Here is a 12,594-nt window from a genome sequence, read left to right on the forward strand (position 1 = left end):
TTTGATACTTTCGTTTTATTCCCTGTTAGTTGTTGAATATGCTATAAAAACATGTATCAAAATACCGCTGAAGACTCAACGCTGATTGGACACCCACACAGATATGGCATATGATCACTCCTGAATATCTGACATTGTTGCTGCATACTCCAGACATATCTAATGCTCTGTATAAATATAAAATGGTGAAATCCCAACAAGCATATTTTAATGCTTACTTGGGATTTTTGGAGACCATTGGTATACTTGCGTATATTTGCCTTCTAACGAATGAAATAAATTATGCATTCCTTTGTATTCAATGGTAGAGATATATGATTATCACAGCAGTTGCACTATAATTTAAAGGTTTGATATCTAGTCGACTTTCTCCAAAATGAGGTTGACTTACTTTTCAATTATCAATATGATTACATTTTAGTTTTCACAATTCCATATTTCATATTAGAGAAACGTAATTATGTTTCTCAAATGTGATAGCAAAGAGCTGCAATCTTGTGCTTAACTTTCGACATTCTTCAATATGACATTACTATGCTTGGCTTGATTATTAATTTACTGAACCTTTCCAAGTATTGGGCTAGACTTACTCTAGTTTCTAACTTCCGTTTGTTTGCTGGCAACTCTTTTGTCTTTTATTTTTAATTTAAAAATATCTTCTTTCTTGTCAACAATCTCATCCACACAACCAATGTTTGCACTCATTCTATCTATCAACCTTAACCATACCTCTTTCATACTTGTCTTTCACATTTTGTCCCTTTGATATTGATGATGCTTAAAGTTGAGGTCATAGCTTGGCATCAATGACAATACTTCCATCATCCTAATCATTATGATGGGGAAATAAAGATTAATCAGACTGAAGACTCTTATCAGCAGAGATACCTCAGTTGATATGACCAAATATATTGCTGAACAACTATGATATAGTTGACTCTACTAAGTTCAAATATTATCGTATGCTATAACCAACTACTAATGTAAAGATTGCTTTCATGGCTTTGCAAATTAGATATAGTGGATATCTGTTCATACAGTAAAACAGGATATTAAGTGATGCACATGTATACTTTAGCATTCAGAATCAGTGGTTATGAAGGGAAAAATGACACAAGGTCATAGCAAGAGAGTTAGAATTAATTGGTGACATTCAACTGAGTCAATGATTAAGATTAGTAGTGGTGACTATCAAAGAAAATAAAATTCATATATTAAATAATCGACTATCCTGAAGAGGTACACTTTGCATGTTACGGGAGTTGTGATGGAGAAGATACATAAGGCATGCCTTCTAATCTGGCAATCCTTCCTTTCATTTAAGAGCAAAGCCAATCACACTTCAGCAGGATTGGAAGAATCAGTTCATAGATTATATCTGGTAATCATCCAAGAGGATATTAGGAAGGAATAAGTCCATCTTAGTTATTAGCAAGCATTGGTTATCGGCAAGGATATGCTGTAACTTACTACAAAATCAAATCCAGAAACAGAAGCACTCAGCATCATGGATTAGTGAAATCTAACAGCATTAATTATGTGGTATTCTTGTGCATATTGCCAAGAAAAGAGCTTAAGTCTTAGTGAGGCGTCTTCTTTCCCTCTTTGGATCTTGGTTGGAATGGGAACATGTAAGGTTTGATACAATAGAATTGGAGATTAATGGTGAATGGGTAATTGTGAGAAACCTTTGGTAGAAAATTGGGGTGTGCGTAGGGAGAATCTACAAGTTACTTTGGTTTGTGTGATGTGTTCTTGCTTGTGCACTGGATGGAAGCATCTCATCCTTTGTTTTGTTGTCTCTGACTATGCAGCATTCCTTTGATAGGAGCAGTTCATTGAGGAAGTCATGTAGTTATATTGTCTAATTGTCCTTTTAGATGTTAGGGCCAGTCTTTATGATATTGTAATGCTTTTCTATAAAATATTTTTGGGTGATGAACCCTATAGAGTGTGCCATATCTCTGTACAACACACTTTCTTTCAGAAGAATGATTCTTATTTCAATTTTGCTAGAATTGACCTCATTTATATTAAATTCAAGATGAAATCCATGATTATTCATTACACAAATGATAAGTTCCCTGTTTACATTGATAATGGTTACAAGTCAAGGGGACCTAGTTGCACACAAAATCCCTTAACTTATAACAGACTAGACCAAATAAGGAATAATGAAGTTTTTTGATTAGTGTAAAGACTTTTCATGGAGCTTATCTTGGGATAACTAAAAAACAAATGGGTCAAATCGCATAAAAAGTTGGAATAACTGAAAATGTTCATGAAAGCTTTTACTTAGTAAAGAACTATTAATACTTGATTTACTTGATTTTTAACTAGGATGTTATATTTGCAGCTGATGCACTTATCTCTACCGGCTTGGCTGATCTTGGCTATGTATATGTTAATATTGGTAATACCTATTTGCAAATGTTCTTTTTTGCTTCAGCAAAAGCTTTCTCATTATTATTTCAATTTATGGAAAATAATCCCCTTTAATCTTGTTTTTAAATGTTTATACAGATGATTGTTGGTCATCAATAACGCGCAATTTAAAGGTTTGGATATTTTTGAAGAACTGTGTAATCAAACTGGAGTAGTTTGCGAACTTGCAAATATTTGCTATTATGTTAATTTATGCTCTATAATTATTTCTTATTTTCTTGAAATATAATACACATTGAAAGAATCTTGTGGACTAACTATTCTTTCATTCTGAAGCACTACACTCTGAAAGTTATTTAGGTACTGGCCATAGGTAGAGCTTTACATTAACACCAAAGCATGCTCATCCACTAACAAACTATCCGTCATTGCTCAGAATATGACTAAAGTGTTGAGCTCACATGGAATAGTTGGCAGACCATTTCAATTACTGCTAGCAGAATTTGATGGCAAATGAACATTAAATATTATTTTATCACCATAGTTTGATTGTATGTACCTCTACCAATCAAATAAAGGGGACAGGCAGAATAAATGAAACTGCTTTACTGCATAGGTTGTTCACTATTGCATACTAAAAAATGCTAGGATGTATATCTAATAAACATATGTTTCTATCTACCATGCTTCATGTGGATTTGTTAAGTTTTATTTTTTCTCTCTCCCATGTGATCAAACATATTGAGGTCCCAGAAAAATTTCATGAAGGATATAAAGAAGGCTCACTTCTAGGATACAACGGTAGCCATGTTTGTTGAAGCATGAGACATGAATGACTCAAAACTTAATAAGTGGAGAAGAAAAACAAGAATAAAAATGACATTGAATTTTTTGAAGTATATATGCCAGTAATTTCGGGTCATGTAACTGGCTGATGGATTGGCAGATGCGTTAAGGGAGTAAGAAGAATTGAGCAGAGACTCCGCTAGACTTTCAACACAAGGCCATCGATGCCGACCGGTCATCCTAGGGTCGAACAAAAAGAAATACAAACACCCACTTCGATTGAATTGATGAAGCAAATCAAGCAGGATTGGGTTTTTGGTGGATGATAGAAGGACGTATCTCTCACAAATTATATAGAACTATGAGTGAAGTATTCGTCCTCTGAGGATAGAATACGCTACAACAATAATTTGAAGTGGCAGATTGACAAATGGCTACAGAACACCTTAAATCCTAAAGAGGATAAGAAGTACTCCCAAATCCACTTCAACAACATGAGGGTATGGACAAGCAAGAGACAATAAATGTCCCTTCAAGTGAAGAATGCCTAGACCCTTATTTCAGTGGCAAATGTGAAGAGATGCTTGCTCAAATTTCATCGAATCAACACTCGTTAATCAACTTGATGGAAATGCAAGTTCTATTAGTAACCCTTCGAATGTGCAAACTCTATTGGCGGTTGTTCAGTCTCCTAGTGATACTGACTTTATCTATGATTGTTTGTGAGATCAATCTTTACAACTGGTTGAATATGGAGTTTACTCTCTGGTTGGGTATCAAGCGTGAACGATTGCCATCTATTCATGTGAAGGGCTTCCTCATGGAGGCAAGTTGCACTTGAGTAATGGGATTACATAGGATTTCAACGAGCATGATAGCATGGAGGGTTTTGATCTAAGCATAGATGTGTTTTATGATTGACTTCTATGAGATTCTGCTGATTCTAGGCATATCAGAAACTTGATGGCAATATGCTCGTCTCAACGACATTCAATTGTGTAGATGTGATCATCATGAAGCTTGGAGCTTTTAGCAAATACACATACCATCATCCGTGCTTGGTTTGCAATCTTGGAGCTTTGCAATATGTTGGTAAATATATTGTTCTTTCCAATGTAACTCTTACATGCCCGAACTTGTGAGAAACAATTTGATACCAACAGTTGGATAATCTATCATGAGATTGATAGATTTCCTCTGAATTGAAAGGTACAGCTCCCTTATCAATGATATTCAATGAATTTGTTTGTTCCTAAACTAATTGGGTACATTCTTAACCCAAGAACGAAAGAGGAAAACCAAGCCAACCCTAGACAAAACTAACTCAAGCAGAGAATTCAATTTTACACCTAGCCAACCCCAGGAATTCACACTTCCTATGACTCCCCAACATTGGTAATGCAATGTGAATGCTATGTATGCAAATGTAGTGGAAAATGAAATGAAAGAGAGTGTTAAATAATCCCAATTCTTGTAATAGGAACGTCTGCAAATACTTTGATCTACAACCCATTCATTATTCAACACAAGATGGAAGATGATGCCCAAAACTGAAAATAACAATACTCTGATTGATAATAATCAAAAGAAAAATAACTAAATGCTCTGATTTAGAATAAAACCCCTGTTGCTTTGAACATCACAAATAAGAATACTCAGATTTTATTTGCTCACAACTTATGCTCAATCTATTACAAAAACTCAAACTCTTAACATGCATAATGAAAATGCAAAAAATTAACTAAGTTCCTTCCTCCTACTCCAGCTCTCTATCTCTTGCAGAAAAGAAGAACCTCTGCAAATGAAAAGGTTTTACAATAAATACATTCTCTAGCAACCGTTTAGTTTCCTTCGGTGACTTTTTAGTTCTTGTCTCTTTGACTTCTCATCCTTTCCTTTTGAAAATTGATATGCTTATTAACTTTTAAAGTTAATAATGATAGATATTAACATATTTAAATTATATTTTAACAATTGATATTTAAATATGTTAAATCAATATCAAAATCTTTCCTTTCTTGAGCGGACAGCAAAATAAATACTACTGTCAGGTAAAAATGAGTCATTTTTCGTGGTGCATATCTTTTTATTCCACCGTTGGATCGAGCTCATTTTGGATATGTTCTTCCAAACTTAGTTATCTTCATATTTACCGGAGCGATCGGAAAAATAATCACTGAGTCAAAAGATACGAGCTTCTGAGTTCTGCTCTATATGACTGCTACAAAATTAGAATTAATAAAATAAAATTTCCAACCATTCTTCTTTCAATGCTCTATAATCCATGTCTTCAATCTGCAACAATGTTATCTTCCATGCTTACAATGTTAATTCTCTGCTAAAATTTGGGAGAAATTCTCTGGAATGCTTATAGCGGAAGTCTGACTTTTGTCTTCTCCCTTTGGTGGAAAACTGAACTTTGACTGCAAAAGTCGCAGTGGAAAATGAATTTTCCATTTCCATGTAGTGGGCACAATTTTGATGTAGATTGATTCACAAATTATTTTTCTGGAGTGATCTTGATGCTAGATCCCATATACCTTCATTTTGGATTGAGATTTGCCTTTTCTCTCCGCATGTGGAAAATTGAACTTTGCCTGCAAAAGGCGTAGTGGAAAATGAGTTTTCCACTACACTTCATTTTTCCTTTGATGGAAAATCCCAAGTTGACTTCTCCATTGTGGAAAATTAGAAAAGTGCTTCTCCAATGGAAAATTAGAAAATGACTGCGAAAGGCGCACTGGAAAATGAGTTTTTCACTACACTTCATTTTTCCTTTGGTGGAAAATCCCAAGTTGACTTCTCCATTGCGAAAAATTAGAAAAGTGCTTCTCCATGGTGGAAAAATGAATTTTGACTTCTATTTGCTTCCACATTTGCATATCTGGACTCAGAAATAATTCAATCCTTCATAGAAACTTTGTTAAGCATACTAGGAACAATTTTTGGGAAATTCTTTATGGGAGGCAACTTTAAAAGTTTTAAAAATGGTGTACTGAATGTGCACCTACAATTGGCTCTGAATGGGGATTATGTGCTGCAAAGTGCATAAAGAATCCAGAATCTCTAGCAAAAGACAAGTGCCTATCCATTGGGTTACAGAGTCTAAGCACAAAGAAGACCATCAAAGAATTGCTTGCCGGGAGGGCGGAGGGGAGTAAGGCAAAACCAAAACTGAGAAAGCAGGGAACACTAAGCTACGCACACCAGAATTGTGGAAACAACAGCTTATTTACAAAAACAGGTGAGGAGACCTCACCAAAAGAAGAGCAAGCATGAAGAAACTCACACATGGCCATTAACCGGAAGGGAGAAGTATGAACTTTTTCAGAAAAGAAAATTATGCTCCAGCAAGTTAAACCAAAAACATTCCCCCTTGGCAACTTCATCGTAATCAAAACTGAATCCAAAGGTACGCTGAAAATATGTGGCCCAGAATTCTCTTCCAAACAACCATCCTTCATCATATATTTCTGATTCATCTGTGCCTTCCTGCGCATTACTTCTTGTGCCATTAATCATTTTTTGTGAGGAAGAAAGGTATAAAGATTCTGAATTTGGTACAAGAACACACTCACCTTCATCTCTTTCTACAACATCATTTTTAATAGAGATTTCAACATCCGAAACAATATTGAAAAATTCAGGATACTCAAATGGTTCTAAAAATGATGTTCCATCATATGCACGTTCATCACAGTCGATTTGAATAGAACTTTTAGATTTCAAATCCAGGTTGAAATAAAATGATTCTTCATCACACATAGGGTCAATCTGGACTAAAGCAACTTCATCCTTTCTAGTAGCTATCAAGTCTGAAAACTCCCTATCCAAATTCAAAACTTCAATACTTGAATCGGTTGTAGAAGAAGACTTACATTTAGCCGGCACCAAAGATTGATTAACTTCCATTTCATGACAAAGAAAAATATAATTTGGCTCTTCATCATCTTCATGATGTTGCAACACATTGCAAGGTACTGGAGATCTTTGTACAAAATCTGTTCTTACACCCTTTTCTTCAATTAAAATTTCAGACTTAATTTGATAATCATTGAAACATGATCCAGCCTTTCCATCGATGCATAGTTTGTTGGGAACATTTAACTTTGCACTTTTATCAAAAGAAAATGATTCTAATACAGGATCATCATAAACTTGTGAAGATCGAAAATCATTTTTAATATCATCTTCGTCAAACTTAAAAGTTTCATATTCCGCCTGTGTACAAACCAAGGGATGATTTTCAAAAGAAACTTTATGTAAAAGATGATCATCATTTTCATCAAATCTGAAACTTGTAACCTCAGGAACAAAAGAAACCATAGACAAATCCTCATTTTCTATTTCACTTACCATTTCCCAGCCGCTATCAAGAGTGTCTTTGCCCATTCAAATTTGTGCCTTTGGAAGCTGGGGTATCTCTTGCTCTCCAAGAACTAAACAATTAACTGACATTGGTTCTTGATTTATTGGTTTTTCTTCAGGCACATTTGCTGAAACATAACTCCCCTTTCTTTGGTCTTGGACATTAAAGTACCACTGGTATACACACCTTAACAATAGAGTGGATTGATGATCTTCGGAGAGACTTAATCTCTTCTTTTCAGCTTCAGCAATGCTTTGTTTAAACGCAGTCCAAAGAAATCGTAAATTGAAATCACTTTCAGCTTCTATCTCTTTGAATTTGGGTTTTCTCCTGGTTTTCTTTCTTGGTTGAACCTCTTGTTCGCTCAAGACCGGAAAATTATAGGAGATGTGATGTGCGGAACTTCTGCAATCTCATCATTATCTATCTTCAATTCTTTGCTTAGCTGCAACACCCTCTCTCTGCAATGGTGCAATAACTTTGACTTTATTTCTAGCTCCTTTAATTTGTGATACTTGGCACAAACACTTCTCCATAAAAGGACTGGTGCATGATCTTCTTCAATGCTCAAATTCATTTTTCTCCCACGAGTAATGCTTTCTCTAAAAGCATCAAACAAATCACGCAATACTGGATCATGTGTTTGATGAAGTTCAATCAAAGAAGGATCTGGCCTTCTTCCTTTCACAATTTTAATGGGCATGGTCTTTTAACAACAGAGTTGCCAATCTCCTGCAAGTAGAGATAATAATAATTCTGAAAATGAAAACACTGGACTCTTCAACCAGAAATGATGAGAATCAAAATAGAGTCGCCAATCTCAAGTAGAGATAATAATAAAAATTGAAGAAGCAAAACTTCAGCGCTAATCTTCTTTTCCACTTCCCCAACAGAGTTGTCAAAAATCTGTTGGTAAATATATTGTTCTTTCCAATGTAACTCTTACATGCCCGAACCTGTGAGAAACAATTTGATACCAACAGTTGGATAATCTATCATGAGATTGATAGATTTCCTCTGAATTGAAAGGTACAACTCCCTTATCAATGATATTCAATGAATTTGTTTGTTCTTAAACTAATTGGGTACGTTCTTAACCCGAGAATGGAAGAGGAAAACCAAGCCAGCCCTAGACAAAACTAACTCAGGCAGAGAATTCAATTCTACACCTAGCCAACCCCAGGAATTCACACTTCCTATGATTCCCTGACATTGGTAATGCAATGTGAATGCTATGTATGCAAATGCAGTGGAAAATGAAATGAAAGAGAGTGTTAAATAATCCCAATTCTTGTAATAGGAACGTCTGCAAATACTCTAATCTACAACTCATTCATTATTCAACACAAGATGGAAGATGATGCCCAAAACTGAAAATAACAATACTCTGATTGATAATAATCAAAGGAAAAATAACTAAATGCTCTGATTTAGAATAAAACCCCTGTTGCTTTGAACATCACAAATAAGAATACTCCGATTTTATTTGCTCACAACTTATGCTCAATCTATTACAAAAACTCAAACTCTTAACATGCATAATGAAAATGCAAAAAATTAACTGAGTTCCTTCCCCCTACTCCAGCTCTCTGTCTCTTGCAGAAAAGAAGAACCTCTGCAAATGAAAAGGTTTTACAATAAATACATTCTCCAGCAACCGTTTGGTTTCCTTCAGTGACTTTTCAGTTCTTGTCTCTTTGACTTCTCTTCCTTTCCAAATTGATATGCTTATTAACTTTTGAAGTTAATAATGATAGATATTAACATATTTAAATTATATTTTAACAATTGACATTTAAATATGTTAAATCAATATCAAAATCTTTCCTTTGTTGAGCGGACAGCAAAATAAATACTACTGCCAGGTAAAAATGAGTCATTTTTCGTGGGGCATATCTTTTTATTCCACCTTTGGATCGAGCTCATTTTTGGATATGTTCTTCCAAACTTAGTTATCTTCATCTTGATCGGAGCGATCGGAAAAATAATCACTGAGTCAAAAGATATGAGCTTCTGAATTCTGCTCTATATGACTGCTACAAAATCAGAATTAATAAAATAAAATTTCCAGCCATTCTTCTTTCAATGCTCTATAATCCATGTCTTCAATCTGCAATAGTGTTATCTTCCATGCTTACAATGTTAATTCTCTGCTAAAATTTGGGAGAAATTCTCTGGAATGCTTATAGCGAAAGTCTGACTTTTGTCTTCTCCCTTTGGTGGAAAATTGAACTTTGACTATGAAAGTCGTAGTGGAAAATGAATTTTCCATTACCATGTAGTGGGCACAATTTTGATGTAGATTGATTCACAAATAATTTTTTTGGAGTGATCTTGATGCTAGACCCCATATACCTTCATTTTGGATTGAGATTTGCCTTTTCTCTCCGCATGTGGAAAATTGGACTTTGCTTGCGAAAGGCGCAGTGGAAAATGAGTTTTCCACTACACTTCATTTTTCTTTTGATAGAAAATCCCAAGTTGACTTCTCCATTGCGAAAAATTAGAAAAGTGCTTCTCCAATGGAAAATTAGAAAATGACTGCGAAAGGCGCACTGGAAAATGAGTTTTCCACTCCACTTCATTTTTCCTTTGGTGGAAAATCCCAAGTTGACTTCTTCATTGCGGAAAATTAGAAAAGTGCTTCTCCATGGTGGAAAAATGAATTTTGACTTCTATTTGCTTCCACATTTGCATATCTGGACTTAGAAATAATTCAATCCTTCATAGAAACTTTGTTAAGTATACTAGGAACAATTTTTGGGAAATTCTTTATGGGAGGCAACTTTAAAAGTTTTAAAAATGGTGTACTGAAAGTGCACCTACACAATGTGCAATTGGTTTGATGGGGAATTGCTTGAGGGAAAGCAATCTTTGGGAAGAAAGGATCTGTAATGTTCCCAATTTTAGTGAAAGATGTTTTTATTAAATTAGTTTATAAAATCTGAGAGTTATTTCAATAAAAGGTAGGTGCTCTTTTCCCTTGGGGAAATTTTCAATTACCTCATGAGGAATTAGCCGCACCTACAAATGATATTAATACTACAATAGCTCTAGCTTTACTCACATTAGTAGCTTATTTTTATGTAGGTCTTACAAAGAGGGGTTTAAGCTATTTTGGTAAATATATTCAACCAACCCCAATACTTGTACCAATTATACTAAAATATAAATAGTTAATATATGTTGTATAATTATATAAATTAAATAAAAATAGTTATATAATAAAAATATGAATTAGTAGATAATGCTTTAAAAATATTTATCACTAAAATTTTCATAATATACTTAGTTACCAGCTTGAGTTTGATTTGAAATACAAGTTCGAAGAAATGGTTCGTCGTATGGAAATTTCTTGGAAAGGCTTTTGGGTTCAGACAAAAACATGTAAAAAATAATAAAAAATAATATATATACATATTTATGAAGCCTAGAAGCATAGAGTATCATAAAATCATATGATTTAATCTTAGTTAATCATTTAAACAACAAAAACACCATAGACATAAACTTTAAACATGTAAGTTGTAAGCGTAGATCAAGACCATACCATCAAATATTTCAATTTTCGAATTTAACATCAAAGATTCAAAACATTAAGAGTAAATCATGATCCATGAATCATAACAACAAGCTCAAGTATCATTCTTTCAAGTTCAAGTTTCAACTAATCATAATGTATAAAATTTTAATATTCATCATATTCATTGTCGTTATCATCATCTTCTTCTTCTTTTCGTAGTCCTTCCGTGTTAGTTGACTCCGCAATGGAGCTAAGGCCAATGGGAGCAGCACCAACAACAATACTATGGGCATCAAAATCTTCAAAGTCTTCAATTGTAAGCTGAGAAGTAGAAACATCCAAGTCCGCCAACTTTGCATCTACACCCCACCTCTTTGTCTCCCCTTCTTTGTATTATTTAGTCTTGTGTGAGAGGAGACACAAGTTGTAATGCACAAACACCAAGTTCTTTGCTCTTTTTGATTGCAACCTATTGCACTTCACTGAATGGATGAGAGAATATGTGCCCCCCAATTTCTCTCTGAAGTGGATGAACTAGCAATCTTTGAAGACATGACATGTAAATAATTAAAATAAAATTTAAATTATGTATCTTGAATCTTAGAATTTCTAGCAATTTATGAAGACAAAGGAAACTAATAACAAATTTTTAAAAATTAAACTTACTTGTGATATCACTTTGATTGCAAGGGGCTAAAACATTTGGAATCTTTGGCCATGGAGGTACCACCAACTATGAGCATCCTTCCTAAACCAATGACAAAGAGTATTATTACTTAAATTTTTTTGCATCCACAAACTATATGAACTCATCCGTAATCAAATCTCGCATTTCATCCTCAGGAAAGAGTCTTTCAGTTGCTGCCTTGTATCCATCAAACAATTATGTCTCTATAGGGTGGTAGCCTTCCTGGTAGATCAATATACCAGGTGCTACAGTATTTGGGCGTCAATGCATAGGCAAGCAAATGTAGAGGAGTGGTCATTTTGTTCCATCTTTCTATAAGAATTACTCACAATTGTTTGAAGAAGGTCTCTTGAGGATCTTGTTCTTTTTCATTTGCAATTTGCTTGATCTTCTCAAGCATTGAGTCTATGTCATCATAGATATCTCCAGGGTAAGGCCCATCCATGTCTGTGTACCTAAGCATGATCATAATGCATATGGTGAGATTAATGAGACATTCCACATGTTCCCACCAATTTTCATCCAATATCCTCTTCCTTATTTTGGTTGCCCTCCCAGTGTTGCTTTGCCTCCATATAGCCCAATTATTTCTAATTACCATATTGGTAAACTTGCCTCTTTCACTTGCATAAGTTGTCTCAAGACAATTACATTTGATGCAAAATGTGTCTCAGCAACTTGTAACATAAAATAGAGAAAAAACAATACAAATTGTTAGATACATGATAAAAGAATACACATCATTACATAATCAAAAAATCAGAAATTGTAAGATACTATTTTTTTTAATATTAACTAACTTGAGTTCAATTTTACTTACCTTCAGCAACTCCAAACATGAGA

General features: G+C 34.3%; 1 protein-coding gene across 1 annotated transcript in view; it reads left to right on the forward strand.

Annotated features, from left to right (window-relative positions):
* LOC149565796 (alpha-galactosidase 3-like) overlaps window positions 1-12,594 on the forward strand; it is a 144,266-nt gene that overhangs the window by 43,734 nt on the left and 87,938 nt on the right. The window contains exons 3-4 of the mRNA XM_089819290.1: window positions 2,357-2,413; window positions 2,524-2,558. Of these exons, the coding sequence (XP_089675416.1) occupies window positions 2,357-2,413; window positions 2,524-2,558 (92 nt within the window). The remainder of the gene's footprint in view (window positions 1-2,356; window positions 2,414-2,523; window positions 2,559-12,594) is intronic.

This window comes from Cupressus sempervirens, chromosome 3 (genome assembly GCF_028749045.1).
Source record: "Cupressus sempervirens isolate cs-2001-9-10 chromosome 3, ASM2874904v1, whole genome shotgun sequence".
Classification (NCBI taxonomy): domain Eukaryota; kingdom Viridiplantae; phylum Streptophyta; class Pinopsida; order Cupressales; family Cupressaceae; genus Cupressus; species Cupressus sempervirens.